Source organism: Haliotis asinina, chromosome 16 (assembly GCF_037392515.1).
Source record: "Haliotis asinina isolate JCU_RB_2024 chromosome 16, JCU_Hal_asi_v2, whole genome shotgun sequence".
NCBI lineage: Eukaryota > Metazoa > Mollusca > Gastropoda > Lepetellida > Haliotidae > Haliotis > Haliotis asinina.
In genome coordinates, this window is record NC_090295.1 from 9,213,104 (window position 1) to 9,231,994 (window position 18,891).

Below are 18,891 nucleotides of genomic sequence, written 5' to 3' on the forward strand. Positions count from 1 at the left end.
ACTCGCTGGCTAGTTTCGGTCATCTGTGCTGCGTACCAGCCTAAGGGCTAGCCTCCCCCTGAGGGGTTGAAGACTCACTTGGTCAGGGCAGTAGCCGCTTCCAAAGCATTCGCGTCGGCACTGGCCATTGAAGAGAGTTGCTCTGCTGTTATTTGGAGCAGGGCTAGCACGTCTATCAAGCACTATCAGCTTGATACACACTCACGTGAGCGTGCACGGTTTGGCCGTGTTGTTCTCTCTAGTGGACAGTGTCCTGCCAACCTGGCCGAGTGAGTCTTGGTTGATTGTCAGTTGACGCTGCTGATATACTGGGTATATGTGCATATCTTCACTGTTGACATATCCCACGACTGAGATCTAGATCGATTTGTTGTCAGTCTTCGGTCGGGTTTCCCCCTTACAGTGCTCTCTGTAGAAATCACGATGTGAGCGGGGTTATGTTTGCACTTTTACAGTGCTATTTATATTATGCTTAGCTCTGAGGTCGGTACCGGTGCGGTTGCTCCCTGTCGGTTCTCTCCCATAGTGCCTCTCGTGGATCGGGAGTACACAGGTGAGATTATTTGCGTAAGTTAATTTTCGTTATTACTATCGCTATAATTACGTACTGTACCAGAATTCCTTCCCCCTACCCGCCAGTCTTTGGGAGTCTGAGTTTATGTATATATGTACCCCAAGGACGATCTCTATGAAACAGAATTAGACAAATCTTTAGAGATTTCCAATTTTTTGAAGAGAATCGTCCTTAGGGTAGGTCCACCCACCTCCCCGCAATTCTGTTCACGGCATTATGCAGTAGGAGGAATAATGATACGCGCTTCGATGCTTACCTCTTTGCCTGCGCATGCGCGGCAGAGGAGTGACTCCACGTGGTGAGGGGCCGTATAATGAACAAAAAAAAAACATTTGTTTAGTGTACAGTATTTTATTAAAACATTGTTACAACTGTCACTTGACATTTTCCGGCAGCAGAAAATGCATATATGTACCCCAAGGACGATTCTCTTTAAAGAATTGGAAACCTCTACGTTTACAGGTTTGTCTAAATTTAAATCATGCAACTTGTTTTTTGAAATTATCTGAGAGTGATAGGCATTATCAATGAAAGTTTATTATGTCCACTTTATGAAGAAACACTTAAGAAGAAACATCGATATGCTGGGAACATCTTAAATATAAACTGACAAAATGAGCAATATATTTTTTCTTGCAAAAAAGCAAACAAAAAAGATGTGAATACTACAAACTACAAAACAATTTAATATTGTTAGATATTCACCTATACGTCCGAATCATGATCTTACGTACATCCAAAGTCTTCAAAGAGATTTGGAGATTTGTGAGCAAAATAAATGTCAAGGGGCTATTCTACGCTCAAAGGTTCAATGGACTTTAGAATATGATTAAAAATACATCTTTATTCTTACATTTACAAAAAGTTAAACAAGAATCCAATTGGATCAAAGAAATGAGAACAAAAAATGGTTTAACTCATCGAACTGAAGAGATTCTGGGTCACGCATATTCATTCTATTCCATCAGAAAAACTGATCGATATGAACAAGATATATTTTTAAATCTAATAACTGATGTTCTACCAGATGAAGATTAAGAAATTTGTAATGTTGATATTCCTTTAGAAGATTTAACTAAAGCCTTGAAAGGTATGAAGCGAAATAAATCCCTAGGCAATGATGGACTTTTATGCTGCATTCTGGGAGATACTTAAACCCATATTTGGATGAGTGGTAAAGTGCATATTTGATGAAAAAAACATGTCAAGATCAATGAAAAAGGGTGTTATTCGTCTCTTCTATAAGAAAAGGGGCGATAAAACAGACATAAGAAATTTTAGACCTACTTCGTTACTCAACAAACAATTGTGTCAAAACTAATTTCATCGGAACAGTCATGTTTTGTTCCAGGAAGGGATGTTTCTGACAACATTCTCTCTGTGAGAGACGTTATTGAAATCGCAGGTAAGGGTAATGAAGAGGTTTATCTAATCACGATTAATCAAGAAAAAAGCATTTGATCGTGTCTCACATTCATTCATTTTCAAGGTTTTGGAAAGATTAAATTTTGGTGAAGCATTCATTTCATGGATTAAAACGTTATATACTGACTTAAAAAAACAATGTGAAAATCAATGGTCACCTTACACCATATTTTCCAATAGATCCATCTGTCAGACAAAGCGATCCCCTCAGTAACTTACTATTTTGTTATTGTTGGTCAGCCCTTGAACCTGCTTATTAATGGGGTGCAAATCGCAAATCAACGTTCATCTTTAATATATCAACATACAGACGACACAACCTAGACAGTGTCTGATGCACAGTCTGTATATAATACATTCGACACAGTAAATGACAGTGTATGAAACTCCTAAAAAAAGACCAGAACGCCCACCAGGCTGATAACTGAAAGATGTTGCAGGCCCTGTGAACATGTATTCAGCCCGTATTAAAAACAGGAAACTCAGGTAAGGTGTTAAAATACTGTTATCAAAGAATTGCTTATAGTGAGGTACACTTAAACAGATGCAAAAGTAAATTTTAGAAAGCATAACTTGATCATGAACTATACATACAGACGTCGACTAGCTACCACAGTTGTAAACTATTTTCAAAATATCACCCGTAGTCAATGACATGGTAAAATATATACCCATGGAAAATGGATTGGAGTTGGCTATTAAATAGAGTTGTGAGCCGCCATGAACCTAACAGGCAGCGGGCCGCCGGGCAGACGCTATTTCATACACTGTAAATAGCTATTGTGATGCTACCGGGGCAAAGATCAATCTAACGAAACCTCAAGTGTTGTATTTAGGTAAAGTCCGGTCAAACAATGTGAACTTTATCCAGCCAATTACTGTTAAAAACGACTGTGTCAAAAATTTCCCTTGGTCCAGATAAAACTCAGTGTGAAAGCAAAAACTGGAAAAACCAAACATCTAAAATCAAATCTCTGTTAGGGTTGTGGTCACAAAGAAGGTTATCCTTACAAGGAAAATCTACTGTGATAAATAAGTTTATAATGTCAAAGCTATGGTATACTGTACTCCACACTTGCAAGAAGAGCTAAGAATGTATGTTCTATAAGACTGCATGAGGAGATCTTTATCGCCACCTGCTACCAAACCCTCTCGACCTGAATCGGCTCCAATAGAGATTTCCATCCCATACATCGGCAAACTCTCCCACCAGATCAGCAGACTTCTTAAGCAACAAGCAGGAATAGACACCACCTTCACCACCTCTGTCACCATCAACACCCTCCTACAGGCCAATGGAAGAAAACACCCGCAAGCCTTAGACCTGACCCCATGGATGTAATCTACAAAATTGACTGCAATTGTGGGCACTCATACATAGGAGAAACATCCAGGCCTGTCGACACCAGAATCAAGGAACATCAGAAATCTACCATCAAATCAGACCAGAAATCAGCAGTTTCAGATCACATAGCGGCCCATCCCGATCACCAAATCAACTGGTCTGACTGCACCATCCTCTCAAAGAACCAATCAGAATTTACCAAAAGGAAAATAACTGAAGCTATCAACATCAAAAGATACCGACCCATGATTAACAGAGACCAAGGTTACCCCATCCCCACGACTTACGATGAGCTCATCAAACCACTCTAGCCTACTGTACAAAAAGGCACCCGTGGCGAGCCACCTCCTCGTGGTGGGTGCTGGGTAACGCCAAGAGCTCGCCGACACCCCCGTTGTGGACCCGGGGGGGGGATATTTGGTCCACCAACCCGTTTGCCGTGGGTTGCGGCCCTGTGTCGGCGGAGGAGGGGATCCTGGTGGTTGAGGGCAATAGGGACCTGTAACCGTGTTCCTGTTGCTCAATATACCACTTCACCCCTGACTTCGCCTAGACGGGTGGTCGAATGGGCCCGGTTCGACCAATCGGCTGGTCACGCCAAGCCCTGTGCATGGACTGTGTATGTGTCATTGCACAAATATTATTTTGAATTGTTCGAATTTTCTTGGCACTACTATTGATCTCTAACTTTTTGGATTGTGAAATATGATAATATGAATTTTGCCTAGAGTCTTATGCCCGAAGGCGGTGGCTCATGGGCCAATCTGGTAGATCAATTATTTATAATTCTTCTGCTGGAGTATATCATCTGAGTATCCTTGGTGCTGCAAGTCGGAGGCCCACTTGTTTTTGGCATTGTCCTTGTGATGCTCCGTGGTGGGTGGGGAGCTCAGATGATGAACCATATTTAAAGTAACTATGGCTTACACAACCCCCATTAAAAGAAACAAGCGTCAACTTGACAATGATGATGATGAACTACGACCGTCTATTCCGTCCGTTGAATACTGGCCACGATTTCTAGTGATCGAGACTCTTGACACATCACCTTTCAAATTAAACCCATTTGCGGTATCTAAAGGTATACATGACATAGCAGGTGAGGTACGAAATATCAGACTACTGCGTTCAGGTTCCCTACTTGTAGAATGTAGCAGGAAACAGCAATCAACCAACCTGTTGTCAACTGAGCTCTTTGTTGGAGTCCAGGTTTCAGTTACTCCACACAAGACTCTGAACACGAGCAAAGGCATTGTTAGAGACCGAGATCAATTGTTTGCAGATATGACTGAATTTGACATCGTATCAGAAATGAAAGATCAAGGGGTGACTTTTGTTAAAAGATTTACAACTCGGATAAACTCAGAAACAAAACCTACTAATACATATCTCTTCCACTTCTCTTCTCCAAGTATTCCAAAATCAGTAAGAGCAGTATATTGTAATATCAGTGTTGACACTTACATCCCCAACCCGCTTAGGTGTTTTAAGTGTCAGAAATATGGACACGGTGTAAATACTTGCACATTGTCTGTTGTGTGTGCTCACTGTGGTGAGAAAACACACACACAGAAGATTGTGACAGTGAGTATAAAAAATGCACCAACTGCTCAGGCGATCATTTGTCATTTTCTAAACAGTGTCCAATTTGGAAAGAGCAAATGGAGATAAACAGAATAAAGTTTACTCAAAATATCTCCTTTTCCGAGGCAAAAAAATGGTAAAGAGATCTGATCTTCCAGAAAGTTATGCTACAATAGCAAAAACATGATCTGAGTCAAGCTAAAAAAGAACAAAATCATCCACAGGCTGCCAAACTACCTTGACATGGGTGAATTGCGATTCTCCACAGCTTTTGTACCCTGCTATATCATCTCAGACTGAGGAATCACTTCCTAGTACCTCAAAGTCGTCTTCTGATCACAAATCATCATCATCTCAGTCACTCTCGAAGTCTAAATCGACAGCTGACAGTCAGCAAACTGTTAAAAGTAAATCTAAGCCAAAGTCTGATGCTTCAAAACAACAAAGTGGCAGAGCTCCTAAAGGGTCACAAAATAGAATTCAATTGTTCAACAAATATGGGTCTTTTGAAGACATGGACGTTTCTGAAAACGTCCATTCTAGGGCACATAGCTTGTCGCCCTCCAAAAGAGTGCGGGGTAGATCCCCAATAAATCCCCCCAAACGATAGTTTATTCCAATAATATTGTACAGTGGAATTGCAGAGGACTGAGGACTAATTTACATGAATTACAGCTATTAGTCCAAGGTTTTACACCTTCAGCGTTATGTCTCCAAGAGACATATTTAAAACAAACAGATACATTTGACCTTCGTCATTTTAATGCATATCATTGTTTTTCACCTCCGGGTGATAGGGCCACTGGCGGATCATCCATTCTAGTCAGACAAGACGTTATTCAAAGCCCTGTTCCACTTAATACTAATATGCAGGCAGTGAGAATTACTTTACATGTAGCGTTTACGCTATGCTCTCTTTATATTTCGCCGTCTTCAACGTTTGCCAAAACTGATCTTCAGGCTCTATATGACCAACTCCCGAAGCCCTGTATTATAATGGGAGATTTAAATGGACACAACCCACTCTGGGGTGGTGTAAATACAAACACTAAAGGTAAATTGTTGGAGGACTTTTGTTCTGACAATGATATATGTATTTATAATGATGGTTCCAACACATATTTACACCCTGGTACAGGGACCTATTCTGCTCTTGATTTGTCACTGACAAATTCAGAATTACTAAATGAATTCGAATGGTCAGTCCACGATGACCTCTGTGGAAGTGACCATTTTCCTACTGTATTAAAAGCTGTAACTCCATCCGATGTTCCTCCATCAACAACACGAAATTTTAAAAGGGCTAATTGGGCTTTATATGAAACACTGTGTGCTGAAAAACTTAAACCTGAACGTTTTATTGACGTTTCTGATGCTATTAAATGCTTTTCTGAGGAACTGAATTCCATAGCTGATGAGTGTATACCAAAGTCCTCTGTAGTTCCACACATAAGAAAACCATGGTTCAACGATGAATGCAAACAAGCTAGGAAGGCAAGGAAAAAAGCAGAACATTATTTCCGTCGCCATCCTATGGTGCATAATTTAAATAAATTTAAGATTTTAAATGCTAAAGCACGACGTACTTTTAAACAGAACAAACGCCAATCTTGGCAAAATTATGTATCCAAAATAAATTCTCGGACACCTATGTCCAAGGTATGGAACATGGTCCAGAAAATCAAAGGTAAAGGTACTAAGTCTACTGTCCATCATCTTAAACATGGAGATCAATTGCTTACTGATAAATCGGATATTGCTAATAAACTGAGTGAAACCCTTGCTAAACACTCTTCCTCTTCAAATTATGTACCAAAATTCCAGCAATATCAAAAACAAGAAGAAAAGAAAACTATTAATTTCAATTCTGATAATGGGGAAGACTATAATGAAACGTTTTCTATTCATGAACTCCATACTGCACTTGATCAAGCTCATGATACTGCTACAGGAGCTGATAACATACATTATCAACTCCTGAAACATTTACCAGAATCCTGTCTGGAAACTCTCCTAAATATTTTTGATGGTATTTGGACATCGGGTAACTTTCCTCCTTCATGGCGTGACGCCATAGTAGTACCCATACCTAAACCTGGACGTGATCATACTGATCCATCCAATTATCGGCCGATTTCATTAACTAGCTGTGTTTGCAAGACCATGGAACGCATGATAAATAATCGACTTGTTTGGTACTTGGAAACAGATAATCTTATCACAGATATACAGTGTGGTTTCCACAAAAACAGAAGTACTGTCGATCACTTAGTGCGACTGGAATCATTTGTGAAAAACGCACTAATTAATAAACAACATGCTGTGTCTATCTTTTCTGATCTTGAAAAAGCATATGACACAACCTGGAAATATGGCATTTTGAGGGATTTACATGACTTTGGCTTGCGAGGTCGTTTACCACAATTTATAGCCAAATTTTTAAATGATAGACAGTTTCAAGTTCGAGTGGGTTCTACTCTGTTTGATCATTAGGAGGGTGTTCCACAAGGCAGTATTTTGTCTGTTACACTTTTTAGCATAAAGATAAATAGTTTATCCAAAGTTTTAAACGATTCAATTGATGGATCGTTATTTGTGGATGATTTTAATATTTCTTGTCGTGGGAAAAAATATGCATACCACTGAACGGCAATTGCAGTTGTGTTTAAACAAAATAGATAAATGGTGTCTTGAAAACGGCTTTAAATTTTCTAAATCGAAAACAAACTGCATACATTTTTGTCGTAAATACAAACCCCATAAAGACCCTGAACTATCTCTAGATGGCACTCCCATTAAAGTTGTGAAGGAAGCCAAGTTCTTGGGTCTAATCTTTGATTCACATTTAACGTTTTTACCACATATTAAATCACTTAAAACTAAATGCCTGAAAGCACTTGACTTGTTGAAAGTTGTTTCTAACTCAAAGTTGGGAGGGGATCAAGCAACCCTCTTACACCTGTATCGATCACTCATACGCTCGAAACTTGATTATGGCTCCATCGTATATGGTGGAGCCTGCAAAAGCAACCTTAAACTTCTTGATTCTGTCCACCATCAAGGCTTAAGACTTTGTCTTGGGTCTTTCAGAACTTCACCTATTGATAGTCTCTACGTTGAGGCCGATGAACCATCTCTTAATCAACGTCGTATAAAATTGTCTTTACAATACATTACTAAATTATATTCTAATGAATCTAACCCTGCCTATAACTGTGTCTTCAATCCGCTTTAAGAGGATTTGTATAAGAAAAAGTCTTCTCTTGTTCCACCTCTTGGGCACAGAATTAAACCATTTATTTCTTCTGCCGGTATAGACCTGGAAAGTATATCGCCTTCCCGTCTTCTTTCTTCTCCTCCTTGACAGTTGGTTAGGCCACAAGTTGACCTAATATTAACGACATATAAAAAATCAGAAACGAATGAATTACAGTATAAACAAGAATATAATCAATTGAAACATAAATATAGACAGACAGACAGACAGACAGACAGACAGACAGACAGACAGACATTTTATTCAGTAATAGGCCAGTGGCCCAAAATACAAACATAGGTATAGTTAGAATTTACATGCGTTTATCTAAATACATCAGAATCTCTTATTTTCCCAACATTATATAAAAATAGGCATGTTTTTTTATAACGTCTATATTTTTTGAAGTCATAATGTTTATAAAACTGTGTTGTGATATAGGGTGTTTCAGGTATTTATCCAGAAACTTTTTTCTTATGTCTAGGTAGGCTTTACAATAAAGTAAAACATGTATTTCATCTTCAATTACATACAAATTCATTTGATAGCAAAAGTGACAGAATCTTGAATCATAAGGGATATTGTTGTATCTGCCAGTCTCAGAACAAAGTTTATATTTGCCGCATCTAAATTTTGTTAAAGAATTTCTCAAATATGGGGCAATATCTATAGAGAGATAGGATTCGACATTCAAGGTGGACTTAAAGAGTATATAATTAGAACACTTGGTTGTATTATGTAGCGATGAGAACCAGTCTTGTGAAAGATTATCAGATAGTCTTTGTTTAAAAACAGACACGAAGACATCAATATTACCAATATCCTGTGCAATCCAGACAAAGCCAAACCCAAGTCTATATAATATATTCTTGATATGAGATGCCCAAGTCGTTCGTCCAGATTCATCTAGTGACTTTAGCATTAAATAACACTGGTAGGGCAACCTACAACTTGGGAGAGTTAAAAGTCTACACCTTGACATATAAGTAAGCTGAAGAGGGAATCTGCCACATTCACCTAGTGCCATGTTGTTGCAAGTATTTTTACCAACTTTTAAGAAATATTTACACGTTTTTATCTGTATTTGTTCGATGATTTTACTGTGGGTAACACCCCAAATGTCTGAACCGTAGCAGAGAATCGGTTTTACCATAGCATCAAATATTCTAAAAAGATCTGCACATGACAGAAAACCTACACGTTTTTGGAATCTAAAGATAGCCATAACGGCTTTATTGGCTTGTGACGCAAGAGTAGTGTGAGCTTTAGTCCACACTAACCTAGGAGTAAACACGATACCCAAATACCTGTAGTATGAAACAACTTCCAGCTTTTGCCCAAGAAGAAACCACTTTTCATACTGTCTAAGGGGCCCTCAATTTCTGAACACAATAACCTTAGTCTTATCAATATTGACCTTCATACCAGTGACTCGACAAAAATTCTCATGGCCATGAATCTTCTTCTGTAGCTGGAATGCTGTATCTGAGACTGAGGAAACATCGTCCGCAAACATTAGAGCATATAGGTTATTAACGTTAGGTGAAATAAATACACCACGGCCGCCAAATTGCTCCATACTTTGCATGAGCTGATTAATGAAGATAATAAACAGTTGGGGACTGAGGATGCAGCCCTGCCTAGTACCTATACTACAATCAAAATAGCTTGACGGACCTTTAGATGTTCTAACACAGGCTGACAACCTATCATACATTGATACCAAGATGTTATAGAATTTACCACCCACACCAACTCTTTTCAGACTTGACAGCAGAATTTTGTGATTAACTGTATCAAAGGCCTTAGAGAAATCAATAAACAGACAGTAGAACCTTCCTTTTTTCTTAACTGAGTATTTCTGAACCATAGCGTGAAGTGCGAAAATGTGGTCAGTGGTAGAATAATTGCTCCTAAATCCTGCCTGTGCTTCATGAATAATATTCTCCTCCTCACACCTATAAATCCTTATTTACAGATGGGTCCAAGGACGGTGGCGCAGTTGCTTGTGCTACTGTCATTGGATCAAGAACAATATCTTCTAGATTACCAGACAATAGTTCTATTTTTACAGCAGAAGCTAACGCCATATTAACAGCTCTTATATATATTCAAAGACACCAGAAACGTAAACAGTATATAATATATTCCGACTCTCTTTCTTGCCTTCAGGCTATTAAAAACATTTCTTGTAAACATCCACTTTTAATAGAAACTATTGAATTGTACAATAATCTTGCTACTGGCCAGTGCGACATCGTCCTTTGTTGGTTACCTAGTCACGTAGGCATTTCTGGTAACACAATGGCCGATCTTGCTGCTAAGGCGGCACTCAACAAATCTGTGACACCACTTCTTATTCCATACTCTGATTATAAAGCTACAATAAGATCTTATATCCGTGATCTGATGCAGAAGAAGTGGGACACCCAGGTATGTATAAATAAATTACATTAAATAAAACCTTATATCGGTTATACTTACTTGGGTTGTCAGTCCAGATTTGAAGAGGTCATTATGCGACGATGTCGCATTGGCCATACGAGGTATACTCACGACTATATATTAAAAGGTGAAGATCCTCCGTTTTGTATCCCTTGTGATGAAAGAATCACAGTCAAACATGTCCTGCTTGACTGTGTTGAATATTCCATCACAAGGGATAAATATTTTCATTCAAAAACTTTTAAGTATCTTTTTAATAATGTTAGTTCTCATTTAATTATTGCATTTTTAAAAGAATTAGATTTGCTAAATGAATTGTAAATATATAAATATTTTATGCTTGGAATTTCGAATTAGGAACTTAGAGTGTTAGTGGCTGTATCCTCGAGGGGGGTTAAAGCACTGTAAAATTATTGTCCTCCTGAGAGGGTACGTAAGTCCCAAAATATTTGAAGTCAAATTTGATCTTCCTGTTTTTTAGTCGTAGTATTTCTGTCATTTTAATTTGTGGCTAATCTTGCAGACAGTCACCAGCAGCTGAGAGGATGGTGTAAATCCAGCTAGGGACCATGCAGGTAGCAGAAGTACTGTAAGTCCCCGTGGCCCCTAGTGTGGTGATCTACTTTCAGTTGTTGGTGATCTATATAGCCTGTTTTTATATTGTGTTGTCTGAATAGGGATGTTAGTTTTAATTTTTGCACGCTAGTTTTCTTTCTCATCGTGATATTCTAGTTGTTTTACTGTCCTTCGTCGACAGGTTTTTATCATATGCATAGATTCCATTTTTAAGAATGCTCTCGTCACAATATGGCTGCAATACTGCCGATGTGACGTTAAATGTTAACTCACTCACTCACTTACTGTACAAACAACCCACTCTGTGTACCTCACTGGCTTACTTAGTCATCATCACATTGTCAACTTGTATTCATACTAGGCTCTGTGCACTACAGGCTTCCATGTTATCCTTTTATCCATTGTTAACCCTTTGACTTTATCATCACTTGTTAATTAGTTTATGTATATATATTGCCTGTTCTCTCCCTGTATCATTTACACTTAGAAAACGATACAAGAACCTGTATCGAAACGTCGTGTTCCAGTATTAAAGAAGTTGTCATCCATATACACTTATTCTAGGAGCAAATATTGTTCTCGAACCATCGATCGCTGTCCCCCAAGCAGATACTTTCTAAACCAGAGCCAGGGGGCAATAATCCTTCAGTCTAAGAACTTTCAATGTCTGAAACATTGTCATTTTCAGAACATGACTTCTTGAAATCATGACGCAGAGGTTTCGTTTTGGTACTCAGCAAACGCTGGTTCTATACCAAATGCCTACATGGAACATTTCACAATCATTGAAACAAATGATCATTCCTGAAACATTGCATGCAATGGAGGATGAGGGGTAACCATTTTCTATGATGAATGAAGGAAGAATCAACTAAGGTACTAAGGTAGAATACCCATCTACATGCACTATGACAAATCCAGGAAAATATTAAAAATAAACATGTGCCATGATCAGTCCATAACGACCCATAAATATGTTCGGTTTCACTTACACCCACTTTGCCTCATTTCTTCACCCAGGAGAACAATTCCATAAAACTGCATTGCACGCCGAAACTGTCTTCAGCATCAGTTCCTTATGGACGCGAAAAGGATCTTGTCGTTTATATTACAAACGTCAAATCTGTATTCCCAGTTTACTTTGCAGATCTAAAAGTCGTTTCTTTATTTTAGGTATTAAGCTGCTGCTGTATTTGATAAAGGTGAAATCCTGACTCCATGGACCAAGGCTCTGACTGTCATATTTTCCCCGATAATGATGCATTAGAGCGACCTCTGGTCTGACTACATACATCGCCCATCCTGGAAGGAACTTCTCCATTATGTGAACATGAATGAGATCTACAGCCTCGGGTTTGACAAGAAGTTTTGACCTGAACTGTGGACCATTTGTGCGTGACCTGTTCGTATGCAGAAATGCGTTCATTTTGAATTGCTTCGCAATCGTTTTTTCACTAAACTTGTATGTTGTCTCATTTTCATAGAGTGAAAAAAATACATTTTGGAACATAAGAGCTCCGTATAGTTTTTGAGAACTTGGATCCTTTGTATTCAATATTCTGTCAGCCAGATCTACCAATGAAACGTTATTCTTTGGCACAACAATTTCATCAATGTCTGCAAGGAGAACGTATTTGGCCACCCCAAGCTGGGAGAAGACACAGTCGTGGATAGTCGCCATTTGTCCCCAGTAGTGGATTTCCTCGGAGGGAAAGGGAAGTCTCCAGCTCCTCATCTCCACTATGCCTTCTCTCTCATACTGCAGGAGGACTTTGTTGATCTGGTCTGGTACGCTGTAATTGTAGAAGATGAACTTGTCTGTCCCGAAGTATCTGCTGGTCTCCAACGCCGTGACTAGAGTGTTGACGTCGGTGAAGTTGCCATGCACGGCGGGGTAGCAGCGGGTGAGGTTGTTGTAAGGAGGTCCAGGGTAGTTGACAGGGAGGACGTTCTTGGGAGACGACACACTGGTAGTGAGGACAGAAATGAAGGCTGGGTATGTGTCGAGAGGTACAGGGCAGTGAACGAATCCACACCGATTTCTGAAAACAAGTGATGATTTATAGTAAAGAAGGCACTTGTAGAAGATATCTGATTCCCTTTCAAGAGTTGGGCGTGTCTCAGTTAGGTGTCTAGTTTTAGGGCAGTAGTATATACAATGGGGGTTCTGGACCACTTTTTAAAAAAGTCTCTACAAAGCCTTATTTACTAAATAAGGCTTTGGTTGGGCCCTTAGCTCTTGCTACTATTACCCCTACTACTTAACGTGTGTTGGAGGTAACACTGTGCCGTACGGTACGATCACCCGGCCTATGTCACGTTTATATCGATGAAACAGTTTAACGTGAACCGCCTATGATCTCTTTGGTGTTCATAATAAAGGCTTGCTGGGCTTTTTGTATCCCCTGTTCTATGTACTTTTTTTTCTCGTCTTCGCTGATAGCAGACTTACGAGACTTGGACCGAATATCTTGTTTCATTCCGTTATATTTTGTGAGTTCAGAGAGGATTGAACGAAACTCCTCTTCTGAGATCTTACTATCAGAGAGTGCCGTGGAAATACGCCCACTTACTGTGTTGAGCTTTGCTTTGGCCAGAACCCTGATCTCGTCGTGTTTCAATGCCTTACGATGCAGTCTGCGTGATAATAACTTAAGTGCCAACCCTGCTAACCCTGCCACCCCTGCCGTTATTTCAATACCTAGCACTATAGGTGCAGCCACGATGGTAGCCAACAATCCAACACCTGCCGCCCCTAGTCCCATGCTGGTTGCCATAAGGGTAGTGTCAGCCCCGTCCACGATATTGAAAGCTCTATGGTACTTCTTACATAGTGCTTTCCGCGTGTCACGGTCTTGTTCTAGTTGGCGTTTCACATCACATAACTGCCTCAAGCGGAACCCATCTACGGTTTCCAGCGTCTTCGCTACTTCCTCTACGACTGGGTACAGACCCATCCTATAATATATATTTTGAAAGATATTTTAATTGGGTTTCAGTTAAAAGTCTATCAATGTATTTGAAGTCTACAAGATCTAGACTATTAGTCAGGGTAATAGGTGAGAGGCTAATATACCTTTCTGTTGTAATACCCCACTGAGGCTTATTAAGTGGTTTATAGAACCTGTGGTATCCCGTTGTATAACAATACGACAATATTGGTGCATGTGTTCGTTAGACCAGTGTATTGACACCCCGGGTAAAATTTGGTGTACTGTTGGGGGGTTTTCATTGAATAAAGACGTAAAGACGACTTCTATGATGAGTGTGAAAGGGGGGAATATTCTATCAGGATTACTGCTAAATGTTAATCTATTGTTTGACCCAGTACTTAACCCCTTTTTTTCCCCGTCCCAAATAGTTATCATGCGTAATTCCCTCTCCGGAATGAAATCCCCGGCCCAGATACCGTTGTTCCTAATCTTAGAGATATCCCCCCATTCGTCTAATGTGAGATAAGGTGAGGCGAGTGTTAAGTTGATCAACCATTTGGGCTCTTTTAAATCTGATAACGACACCCGTCTGTACACGTTGTCTTTGAAGTGCAGGATATATAAGGCGTCTTCCTCACCAGGCTGATCGAATCCCTCCGTATCTCCTAGGTCGTTAAGCGTAGTGTTGGGACGATGACTGGTCATTGTTATACTATTTACGATATAATTTCCAACTGGTTTTCTGATAATAGTTCAGGGGTGAACTTCATACCCATGAAGTGTATGTTGTTAGGCAGGAAGATATTGGTTAGTGATATCTTGTTTTCCACGATCACGTTGACCCCCTGCAGACTGGTGTTGGAGTCGGCACCCACCCGCACGTAAACGTTGCAAACTTGATACTGGTGTCGTTTCACCCACCCGAGTTTGATCCCCTTCACGATCTCGACATCATTCCCCATTCCTCGATGGTTCCCCTAGGTAGACTTTGATGATCAGTGTTGAGTTTGCCGGTAGACTCTCTAGTATAGTGACCACGCCTTCGAATTCAGACACCAACTGCAATTTCACATTTTGTATGGCCGGTTTACTCGATAGCATGTGGGCTGCCATAGTGTTGAGTGGGCTGACGACTACGCTACGTCTCTGAGTTGGGACGTAAGCCACTAGCAGGGTTCCATTGTTCACGACTTTGTTTAGGTGGTTGTCTTTGTTATCCGTGAACACGTAAGGAGAGACGAGTCTAATATTGAGCAACCAGTCGTTATCGGGTAACAACACTCACTTGTCATCTTCGGTGAAGACGAGCATATATGGTTTGTTTTGGACGACGGTAGTGCTCTCAACATCGTCTAAGTCGAACAGTTTACCCCCGAACGATGGGTATATTATCCAGTTATTACCGGTGTTGACAAGGGCGTACTTAGTGTTGACTTTTGCTCTTGTGGTATCTATTATATCACTTAGGGTTCCACCGGAGGGGACTTCAACGCGTTTGTAAATGTTGTTTTTCAGTTGCAAGGCGTACGATGTACCATCTACTCCGGGAGCGTCGAAACCGCGCGTGTCTCCGAGGTCGGAGATCCCGATATTGACGCATTTTTTCACTCCGGGCCCTTGTGCGCTGGTCATTTTACATGAAGCGTTAAGCTGAGGTATCCTATATTTACAGGATTATGATTTATATCTAACACCGATATTGTCAGCTCAGGTATGTTGCCCTGGATTAATCTCTTATACTGCCGTGGTGAAAACGACTCGGTTCTACCGTCGTTGTATTTCTCAGTTTTCACCGGCACTGCTCTCAGTATAGTGGAAGGGTGACCTCCTTGAATGTTGTACGTTGTGCTCACCTGACTGAGATGAATGTACAGCTCTCGGTACGGTACTAGATCGGGTAACTTCGTGCCTGTGACGGTTGTTGTTGGTTTTATCTCGTCAGGAGACATACCGAGTATCCTCGCTAATGGTCGGCCGAGCCTCAAGGGGTTTCTTCCGTTGTTGATTAACACCACTGTACCGTTTGAGTCGTTCATCTTGAGTTCGGCTCCCAGGGGTTTGAAGACCTCGTCGTTTAGAGAGCACACGCTGTAGTAGCCGTCAGTTATCTGGCTGCGAGTTCCACTGACGAACGGCTTATTGTTGCTGACGTTGATGTTAGTCCATTGCGGTAGGTAGGTGATATTGCAGAGTGCGACTTCGAGTTGGTCTGACGTGTTATCGATCGCGTGCGTCAGCTGAACGGCCTCACCGCTCGTTATTCCTGGAAGTGTTATGTACATGTTAGAGTATATATGCTCATTATATAAGAGTTTTAAAATGTTGTTTTACCCTAAACTGGACGTAGATTTCTCCCCCATGAAGATCGTGGTTGCTCCTGGGTTGTATTTCAATGCCCAGCTTTTAGATGTGTTCGATAAGTATAAGCTTTCGGTGACTAACATCAAGGCAGTCCACGCGTGGTTCAACAACCCTATGCAGTTCTGGCAGAATCAATTAAACTTTGCCGTGTGGTGCGCTACAACGGGGTGTGGTGTGACATTGACCGACACTCGGCGTGGACCGCTGAGTCAGTCTGTGTTCAAGTTCCACGTGTACTACCAGGTCAGACGTATCCTTAAAGAGATCAGCGCCCCCCTCCCACAGGACAAAGCGTGGGACGCAACAAACAACCCGTACGATAGACGGGTCTACGAACGTATTTGCAATGAATTCGAAATAAACCCGAAGACGGATTGGCGTTTGCCGGGGCTGAACCACGGGTTGGGTATTCCTTACAGCGATGGGCTCTCAGTAAAAGCATTTAAGAAAGATTTACTAACAAACTTTATGAAACGAAAAATGTTTAGTACTGAGAATTGTTTCCATGCATTAGATGATATTGTTCCTAAACCTACCAAATATGGACCAAAACCAGTGAAAGATGCAAGTGATGATTTAGTGAAACGAGGTATACTTAGGCAGGACTTTGCTTTGTCGAGTAATGAATGGAGGGATGATCGTATGGACTTTGAAGGTGGTGTTGCTTTCATAGTCCAGAAAGTGGAGCAGTCAACCGCAGACGGGTGGAAAATGTTCATGCTGGACACGTCGAAAGGATTCACTCGTGCCGGGGTAGTCAGGTTGAACGACTCGATTCGAACGTACGTGTGGGCGCTGTTGGGTGCGCAGTCGATGACGCGTTCCAACATCCTCGGTAAGGGAACTGCTTTCGACGCTCAGAAACAGTTCGTTTCCAACGTTGAGGATGCTATCAATTCTCCAGTTGATCTCCCGCGGGCCATCGACCGTTACCAAAACGTGTTAGAATACGCCAGATCGAAAGTCAATTACGTGTTCGGCGTGGGGCTGTACATGGCTCCGAGTGATATGCAACTGAGAGTAAAAAAAGTGGTGGGTTATAACAACAAAATAGTCATAGCCACGGCGGATCAAAAGTTGGGTATCAACCCCGATATTAACACCCCCTATATCCCACACATCCCACCACGTGAAACAGGTATAGTGGCGCCACCCCCGGAGTCTAAAGTTCATGTGGGGGTACCCCCCACACACCCCCATATTCAGGCCTCCTATCAGCAGCATATTGATAGTAAAACGGCCCTGGTGGTTGGTGGGGTAGCTTTGGGACTTATTTGGTTAAAGATTTCTTAGCCGCTACGTACACCAGACCCGCCACGGCGACGATGGCTGCCCACAGGTTTTGACTGAGCCACGTGGCAGTTTTAGCCAGAGCGCCCAATGACCACGAGACGATGCTACCCAGGATGCCGGGAAGGGCTTCGGCGGCTTTACCAGCCAGTTTAGCTAGGCCTTCCCCGAGTTTTTTTATCCCCCACCGTCTTTAACACCCCCACCGCCACTTGGAGTTCCGCCGCCGGCAGGCCCCACAGGGGTACCCCCTGTCAGTGACACCACCAAGGTTGATATGATGAAACCCAATGCAGTCAGAATGCTGGCGATGGTGATCCCTTGCTCCCGGAACAATATCCGAATCCTGTCTGCTAACGTGGTGTCTCGGTAGAGGACTTGATTGATGGTTTCCCGCACACGGTTGGTATGGGATCGAAGCTTTTCTTTGTAGCCGGATGCTGTCTCCAACCAGGTCTGCCTTTCATCTTCCAAATTACGTATTCGTTCCTCGATGGTGGCTTTCATAGACTCGTCCTCAGTTTCACCGAGTTTTTTCTTTTCATAGGCGATGCGGTCGTCTATCTCACTCATTTTAGCCGTGCTTTTCCAGAGCTGACCACGAATGGTTTGCATCAACAGGCCCAACCCCTTCAGTTCCCGAAAGGTAATTTCGAGACCCGGGAAGGGCTTGTTCTTGTAGTCGTCCAACACCTTTTCAATATCATAAGTCATGTTTTCATCCGATGTGGCGTCCCTGATGCCTTCCAGATCTTGACAGACCTTCGGGGGAATCTCAGGTCGCGCGTCACCGTACTTTGTGAAACCTAGTTCCTTGCGGACAAAGTTAATCTTATGTTTCCTGACCAATGTTACTAAGGCAAGCGGTTCTCTCGTGTTTTGATTAAAGAGATCGATCTCCTGGTTATTATATAAAAAACGCAGCTTGCCTTCTCTATCGAGGGTAAACTTGGAATAGTCCCTTACCCACGGCTTGATTTTGTCTCTCTTTTCAACTGCGTTGTAATAATCGTCGACGGCGCCCTTCACGAGTGTGGTACTTGGCGAGAATGAGATCTCCTGCTTGTTTATATCTTCAACTTCGTCGACAGCCGGCTGTAGG

General features: G+C 41.4%; 1 protein-coding gene across 2 annotated transcripts in view; it reads right to left on the bottom strand.

Moving 5' to 3' along the window:
* Nucleotides 1–8,416: 8,416 nt before the first annotated feature.
* LOC137268418 (uncharacterized) overlaps nucleotides 8,417–18,891 on the bottom strand; it is a 37,387-nt gene continuing 26,912 nt past the window's right edge. The window contains exon 3 of one of the 2 annotated variants that reach the window (XM_067802984.1): nucleotides 8,417–13,247. In XM_067802984.1, the coding sequence (XP_067659085.1) occupies nucleotides 12,323–13,247 (925 nt within the window). In that variant the 3' untranslated portion in view covers nucleotides 8,417–12,322. The remainder of the gene's footprint in view (nucleotides 13,248–18,891) is intronic. The other variant, XM_067802985.1, reaches the window with a different exon arrangement.